The sequence below is a fragment of the Dioscorea cayenensis genome, chromosome 17, assembly GCF_009730915.1.
Source record: "Dioscorea cayenensis subsp. rotundata cultivar TDr96_F1 chromosome 17, TDr96_F1_v2_PseudoChromosome.rev07_lg8_w22 25.fasta, whole genome shotgun sequence".
Classification (NCBI taxonomy): Eukaryota; Viridiplantae; Streptophyta; class Magnoliopsida; order Dioscoreales; family Dioscoreaceae; genus Dioscorea; species Dioscorea cayenensis.
Window position 1 is genome coordinate 9,466,402 of NC_052487.1, and position 8,981 is coordinate 9,475,382.

The following is an 8,981-nucleotide window of genomic DNA, read 5'->3' on the forward strand; positions in this document are numbered from 1 at the left end:
CCAAAACACTAGATCTACCAAGCATTGTCATACCATTACATAAAGGTTTTGCTAAATACTTTTTTAGTCTACCTTTCTCTCTTTGCTTTCACCTTTCTTATGAAAACATTTATGGATCATCTAAGAACATGCCCATACTATCTTAATCGATTTTACTTTAATTTATCGGTAATAGAACCGCTCAAAATTTATGTTGAATAAATTCATCCTTTAATCAATAGATCAAGTGAATATTTGGACATACGTCACTCGGCTTGGGTTAGTAACTTAGTACATAAGACTTGCACCAGTTCAAAAAGAATTTCCACTCACCCGGTATCATACCATGTTTCAAACAATTCAGGTATCATACCATGTTGAAAATGATTAATATATTAGAGAGCACCAGGATCCATACCTAAACGAACCAACCTTAACTCCATCCATGAAAATTCACCAGTCTATGCCACTGATATTATCGCATAGTGAGATTTCAATTTAAACAAACAAAGAACCCTTATCTGAACAAGCAAACAGAACATGCACTAATTGGGCGCCAAAAAATACATGCATCACAATGTTCTCACAGGATCACAGCCATGGGTTATGATGAAGATTTGTATTGGAAAACAAAAATAACACTAAAATTTTAACACACAAATACAGCCAGTATGAAACATCGTAGATCAGTAAAATTCCTCTGCTCTAATATTTCCGCTTCCTTATTTTGAAGCTCGATGACCGAATAACATCATCATCAGCATTGAGACTGAACTCGAGGACAGAGAGAGACTCAGGCTTGGTAAAGTAGGTAAAGAGCAGATAAATACCATCCAGGTACGTGTTTGACTCTCCTGCTTTGTTCTTCTTCTTTATGCTGTAAGCTAGTGGGATCACACCACGATTAAACACCTCCACATACATTCCACCGCCAGCAACAAGCAGCTGCATGAAATTATGGTGCCACATTTAGTAACTGGCTGACAAAAAAATCAAAGTCAACAGGAAAACAAACAAACAAACAAATGAACTAAAGTAACACATTCACAAACTTTCAATTAATCAGATCATTCAGTTTGTTGGGCCAATAACCATGTAGTAATTGCTCAAATACTAATTGACGTACTCCGTCAGCTTTATCCATAGAGAACCTCTGTGATTAAGCATAGGTCTTCTCCCAGTTGGTATGGACTTCATTTGCCTTTCATCATTCAAGATTAGTCATTGACGGACAGATAAGTATTTTATTGTCTGCCTGATCTGATAGACACCCACTAACCTGATCTGATATACAATCTCTAAAGAAATTGTTGCCATAAACAACTTCAGAACATCATGTCAGGCAAGAAAGATCCACGTTCTATGATGAAGTCAACAATATAGCTAGTATAGCCTGTGGAGGAATATATTGCTAGTTAATGGTATTAATTTTTAGCTTAAGATACTAAAGCTTCCATCAAGAACAGTTCTCAGAAATAAAGGTAGGAAAATCAGTAACTTCTTGAATCTGAAAAACTAATCTGGCCTAATAAAATCGTCAAAAAATGGGAAAGTATTGCATTTATCTTCTTTAAGATCGAAATCTTCCAATGTGGCTCATACCAAGAGTAAATTTCTAAAATTTCCTGCCAACAAAGATACCGATATAGATTTTCCTAAGCTGTTCTAACTGTAGTAATCATCCATCATATGTTGCTTCATCTACTCCTAATGCTTCATTTTGTTAAGTAATATAGTCCTTTGCTGAAAGCATTGAAGAAGATAATAGAATAATTTTTCTTAATTCAATATGATTAATTCACCACTATAAGTATAACTATGCTCCTGGTTTATGGATGAGACCCTCATAAATCATGGATTATCATGCTAACTATTCAACCATATAAGTTAGCAAATGAGATAGCAAATTTTGATCGTTTCTCAACAAGGTTCATTAAACTGATGGATTCCAACATGAAACCTAACATACGGCAATTAAAATGATAATTTCTAATACAAATGAATGGATAAACAACCTGACACATCAAATTTGTATTCAACGTATAGGATCAACCGATCAAATGACTTCTCAGAACTGACTCTCCATGAGACACTAAAAAATTAGACTGGTTTGTAATTTATACTGGCTAAAACCATCTCCTTTAATGGTATTCACGGCAGTCAACAGAACTCCAATATTATAACATGTCAAAAACTGCCCATCTTGTGCATAAAGTAGAGCTTTTCACAGATATTATCTGATTACATGTGCATACAATACATTAATAGCGCCTTACCGATGACTTGTAATTCTGTGGGTGAATGAGTGCAGAAATGTAGACAGCAAAAATCCCAAGCAAGCGGAATAATATACACACAATATTGTTTAATGTAGATTTGAGCATGTTAGGCTCATAAAGTGGATGTCGGATGTTGTCAACGGTCACTCAGGATCATCATTAGAAAACTTCACAAAAACGTGAGACAACTCCCCTTTCAACTCACCCCAGATAAAAATAGAAAATACACAATAAAATGAAGACCAGTGTAAGCAAACATAACCTAAGCTCTCGAAGTTTCTGTCACATGAGAAGTATCGAGTAGTGTAAGGTTTTGGTGGATTTTTTAAACTTGATAAGAAGAAAACCCATTCCTCCGCATGAAAAAAACAATGCACGGCGTAATTTTAAAATTTAAGTTCACAAGTCACTGAACATTTAGGAACAGTTGTGATGTCAAGTCTGTCACAAATGCTAGAACCTACTTGAAACATCAAACAAATCCCATTGCATGTGAACTTCATAATCCTGCATGTTCACATGTTAAGACTTTTGGAACAAATTCCAGTATAAGTAAAGTGCACCTAAAGCCTAGTTGCCACACTTTACTTTCTGTGTCTTCTGAACCCACTTCTAACTGCACTCATATAAATTTGATCCATATAAGAAAATCAAGCATTAAATTGCAGGTCAAATAATGCTCACCTTTGCCACTTCCCTATATATTAATAAACATGAAATCTTAGCTTCGGCATCTATGTAAAAGATAATTAACGCCAAACTTCTTATTTACAAAAGTAGGAAAGAATGAAGAAACATATATAAAATAAAAAGCATAGATCTCAGCAAGGATGGCATTATTCGGATGAATATGGCAATCACCCCCACCACTGTTCTTTTACAAGCTCTAAGTATTTAAATAAATATATTCAAAAAATAATTTTAGAAAAGTTACTAGATATGTCTAAGTTTATGATGCATAATTTGCCTCCATATAAAATTGTCTGATCAACTTTACAATCTCTAATAGATATACTCCAAGCTACATCTCTACATCTCTACATCACCAGGCTCATTCTTAATCATTGAAAATGACAGCCTATCCAACTTTATAAGGTTCTCACTCCTCTTGATTTTATAATAATAATAATAATAATAATAATAATAATGATAATAATAATAATAATAATAACAACAACAAAAATATAGGTATCTCACCTTCATCAAGCTATATGCCAAGTAAATCATCAGCTCAGAACTGCATTTCTGATTCCATTGAACTAATTTTAGAGCCAGATAATCTACCATTTCTTTATATGCCAAGAAACCAAACTATAATGGTTAGAGTGAATTATTGAAAGTGAAGTGAATACCAATAACACAAAATCAAATATCAGCAACATCTTGTGAAATCTTTCAATCATCACACTCTTCTTAACTAGTGATTCCTAACCCCAGCATTTTCATTTGCTACATGGTTTTCCTATCACATTCTTAAGAAAGTAAACTGCACAAATTAAATAGGTCATCTAGAATTTTCTCTTTCTATTTTGGCTTAGTATAGAAACAAGTCCCATAACAAGGAATGCTGATGATAGAACAAGGAATCCATAGAGAAAAATTGCACTTTAAAACATTACCCAGCATATTCTGAATGCTTCTACAATAGGATTTCCTCCCCCAGTAGCATGCAGTTCATTTCAACATGTCTCTAAAAGAAAATAAGTAGATAAAAAATCTTATAGCTAGTTTTCTCGTTCCAACTACATTTGCTCATTGCAATTCTTTCAACAATCATGTTGACCAATCCATCATACAATCAATCATCTACTCAAAAATTGAATTCCTAATTTGGCCAAACTTATTTTAGAAGCCAGAAAACCTTATGCTTATTTATGTTTCCAACAAAGCCGCATTAACCTTGTGATTTCGCATAAAAATTCAACTAAATCAACCATAATACTTAGAGCAAGCTGTCCCACCTTCTGCAAATACCAATAACGCAAGTTCAAACATCAGCAACAACTTATGAACTGCCCTGATAAAAGCACTTTACTTAACTAAGAAACAACAGATTCTAACAGCTGCTAAAGGAAACTAGGACCAGCGACCTTCCTATCACCAAACTAAACAGGTCAATAAAGATTTCCTCATTCTAGCTATGAATAATTTCGAAAGAACTTCCGTAACTTGGGATGGTAATCGCAGAAGGACAAATCCGCAGATGCATTTTAAAACCTTGCCCAACATATTCTGATTGATTACATAATCCAATTTTCTTACAAAAATTTTTCCTATCACATTCCAAAGACAACATGCTATGCGTTTCTACACATATCTAACTGCAAATAAGTAAAACATTGCGGCTGGCTTCTTTCTCATCCAATAATCCAAATTCTTCACCAATTTCACCTTTGCGCTTTAATAGTTTCAAATCCTCAACCATCCCAAAACAATCTCTTTTTAACAGCTTCCTCAGACAAAAACCAAAGTATTCAAAAAATCAACTGGTTCTTGAAGCTTGCAAATTCAATGTCCTCACAGAAAACAAACAAACAAACAAACAAAAAGATTAAATCCTACCTCCTCGTATCTCTGTGTGAATGCGAGGCGCTCGTCCTCAGTCATATCAGGCCGGAGAACGGCCATGGTCTCATATTGGCGCAATCCAGGGGGGCACTGCGGCTCCTCCTTGTCCTCAAGTGCCACCACAGCAGCCGCCGAAGAACCCATCGAAGAGTCAGCTCCCTCATCCTCGCGGCCTCCCTCAAAGAAAGATCCTGAGAAGTCCAATGTCTGGGAACGGACGGAGAACGAGCGGGTAGGTAGATCACCGGTCTTGGTCAAAGGGCGGAGCAACCGGTGGGCGGAGATGAAGGAGAGGAAGGAAGAGGAAGAGGAGCGTATTGATGAAGAAGGAGAGCTGGCGAGGGTTGTGGCTAAGTACGCCATTGTGCGCTTCTTGAAGAAAGATGAGAAGGATCAGAGACCGGGCGTTATGGAATGGATGGATAAGGAAAGGCACATATTATACTGTTCTGCCGGTTAGGGATGGCAACGGGTCGGGTCGGGTGCGGGTTTTGCCATACCCGCACCCGAACCCGCTACCCTGCTCTATCTCGACCCGAACCCGACGGGTTTTAAAACCCGACCCACTGCCCGCCGACAGGTGATCGAGATGCCGTGGATACTCACTCCGTTTTGACCCTATTTAAAAAAATATTTAAAAATAAAATTAAAATATTAAATAAAAAAATTAAAAAAATAGACATTAGACATAGAATTTTTTTAAGATATACTAATACAAACACATCAACTAGATCCCCAAAACCAAATTAAAAACCATGACATCATTGTCATGCATCAAATGCAAGCATTGATATCTCTCCAAACACCAAAGCATTGATACATCTTCATGGTCTCAATGTTACACCCTAACTTATAGAACATTCAAAGTAGGAATTATAAATACATTTAAAGTCAACACAAAACAAACATTCAAAATCACAAAAATAATGTTAGATTAGGAATAAGAAAAATTTTTAATGCAAAAAGCATTGTGTTTTGGTTCAAATGACTATCATTCATCATCATCTTCATAGAGGTCAATTATCTTCCAATCCATAAGTAGCTCCACTTGCCAATAATTCATCTACATAAAAACAAAATAAATATTAAAATGGAAGCATACGAAAACTATATATTTTATATCAAATATCTTTAAACATGTGAAATTTTCTTTTTTACCTTCATCTTCAAAAATCTTTCCCATTAAGTAAGTTGGAGTCTTTCATTGCTTTTAGAACTCATTCCTATATAACTCATATAAAAACTTAATGAGTTAGTAAAAATGAAACATAAATACTATACTATTAATATAAAAACAAAAACTTCAATTCAAAAATAAAAAGCATTTATGTGAGGTGATCACCATTCATCACCAAATTATCAATCATCTTCCAATCCATGAGTAGCTTCACTTGCTAATAGTTCATCTACATTAAACAAAAAGAATTTTAGATTTGAAAAATAAATTCATATATTTTGCACCAAATATCATTTAATTTGTAAAATCTTCTTCTTGCCTTTCATCTTCGGAATCAATCTCATCAAGTAAATTGCCATAGTCTTCCATTCCTTTAAAACTCATCCCTAAATAAGCCACATGAAATTTAATGAGTTATTGATAACAAACATAACATATTTAAATATTAATACATAAAACATGTATGAAAACTACTTTACCTTGATTTCCTTCACTCCATAACCAACTTCTAGCACACATCAAAGCTTCTAAAGTATGCCAATGAAGTCGATTACGATGCGGACTTAGTATTCGACTACCAGTACTGAATGCAGACTCAGAAGCTACAGTATATATTGGAATGGCTAACACATCTTTTGCAATTTTTTGTAGTGTATGATATTTAACTCCATTTAATTTCCACCACATCAAAATATCAAAATCAGATGTTCTTGGTAAAATATCTTCCTTTAAATAAAGATCGAGCTCTGACTCAAGATGTGTTGTTTTTGCCCTTTTTTGACTCTTAACAAATGCATCAAAGTCATTCAAGGAATCGTCAACCATGGAACTGTTGATATCTTCAAATTGAGAGCTAGTGGATTCTTTATTCTTCAACTCATAATCAAAGAACAAATCATAGCAAAGCTTTCGAATTCTATTAGCTTCATGGTAGGCATCAGCAGGATACAATTTCTGATAATAATATTCAAGTAAACTCATCTTGTATCTTAGATCCAATATTGTAGCAACTCCCATAATATCATGAATCACATTCCAATAACATTTAAACTTATCCATCATTTTTGTTGCCATTCTCTGAATCACCACATTGGAAGAAGTAAGCCAACTTGATATTGCCAAATTAATTTCACACACTTTGGGAAAATAAAGATTACCCGATGGGATAATTAGTGCGGAAAAATAATTACGTAACACTATTAAAAATCTTCAACTTCTCACAAACTTCACTTGCAAACTCCCTAGTGTTGTTGTTGGCAAACAAGTGTATTTATCATCACGATGTTTTAGCCTACAAAAATACTTCTTTATATGATATAGCAATGTCAAGCATTTTATAAGTTGAATTCCATCTAGTTGGACAATCCAAACACAAGCTTTTGGTAAATGTCATGCTTAGTTGTTTAGTTGTTTCTTTGAATTTTTCCACTCTTTTAGGAGTTGCAGTCAATAAAGCTACAATGCCATCGAATTTTTCTACCCCATCTTTCACCACTTCCAATCCATCCTTCACAATTAGATTTAATATATGTGCACAACAACGCATATGAAACAAAGAACCATCCTTTAGCAAAGACCCAAGATTCAACTTATTTTTAATCTTTTCAATCATGGAATCATTTGTGCTACAATTATCCAAAAGTTATGGTGGATAATTTGGCATCAATATTCAATCCAATAAACACCCTAACCAATACGAGTACTAAGTCTCTCACTTGTGTGAGGAGCGAGGAACATAAATGAACCCTAATATAAAGAAGAATATAAATCATTCTAATATATAAAAAATAAAGAACAATTATTACTATTATGAAAAAATAATGTATAATTATAAAATAAATTTACATTTACCTTAAAATGCTTGACTTTCTGAATTCCAAGATTGATCAATATAGTGTCATGATAATTTCCATGTACCCTTTTTTTGATTACTTAGTCATCCACATATCATTGTAATTGCCACTCTTCCTTCATTAGTGTCCATCAATTTTAAGGCCACCGTTTTTTCAATATCATAAATTTTTAAAATTTCTTTTTTCATGGTGTTTCGAGAAGGAACTTTGAATAGTGGTTGGAGTGCGAATGAATACTTTTTAAAACCGAGATGATCCACTATCGAAAATGGATACTCATGCATGATGATTGCTTGAGCTAGTTCCTTCTTTGCAAATTCTGGATCATAAATTGTAGTTGTCATTTCTTGTTTGCCTTTCACCATCTTAGTTGTAATAAGTTTCTGCCCTCTTAGGCTAATCTTTCGTTGGATACATGATTCCATATGTAGATGCAAGTGCTTCGTTCCATTCTTTGATTTCCCAGCAAGCAATTTCTTACAATAATTACATTGAGCTTTGTCCTCTCCATTAACTTGAGTTTTTTTAAAATGACTCCACACAACACTTTTTAGCCTTCCACTTTGTGTAGTAGACTCTGTATGATCTCCTGCGCCCTCTTCTATGGCTTGTTCATTTGGAAAATAACTTTCAGGATTAGGACTTTCAATTTCATTTGATTGGGTTGAATTTCCAATTGGATGTGATCTTGATTGATGAGAAACAATATCATCACCCATCTAAACAAACAATAATTAAAATTTACAATTGTAATTTATTTGAAATAATAACATATAAAAATATCATAAATTTATTTAATGCCAAGTTCTTTATAGCAAAAGTTAACAAATAAAAACCTAATAATGGCATTTGATAGTTACAAGAATATCATTTTAGATAAAATATTCTTTAATAATTTTCCACAACTCTTTCTCCATTTGACAGGCATATTGGATTTGGATAATATATATTATTTAATAATTTTCCAATGTTTGCTAGTACGCCTCTAACCAAAATAATTCAAACACTAAAATAACCATTCACTACAAGAAATACAGGAATAGGCAACGGATTTTTCCGTCGCTAAGAACTACATTTCCGTTGCTATAAAATATTTAGCAACGGACTTAGCATGGAATCATTCCG

At 33.9% G+C, this 8,981-nt stretch overlaps 1 protein-coding gene across 2 annotated transcripts; it reads right to left on the minus strand.

Moving 5' to 3' along the window:
* Positions 1-476: 476 nt before the first annotated feature.
* Positions 477-5,240, minus strand: LOC120280957 (30S ribosomal protein S6 alpha, chloroplastic). 2 transcript variants are annotated; one of them, XM_039287920.1, is made up of 3 exons: positions 4,821-5,240; positions 3,456-3,503; positions 477-924 (listed from the first exon to the last, which is right to left on the minus strand). In XM_039287920.1, the coding sequence occupies exons 1-3, from the start codon at positions 5,187-5,189 to the stop codon at positions 685-687; spliced, it is 657 nt and encodes a 218-aa protein (XP_039143854.1). In that variant the 5' UTR covers positions 5,190-5,240; the 3' UTR covers positions 477-684. The 2 variants fall into 2 exon arrangements, with proteins under 2 accessions (XP_039143854.1, XP_039143855.1); XM_039287921.1 differs by lacking the exon at positions 3,456-3,503 and having other exon boundaries at positions 504-924.
* Between the last annotated feature and the right edge of the window lie 3,741 nt (positions 5,241-8,981).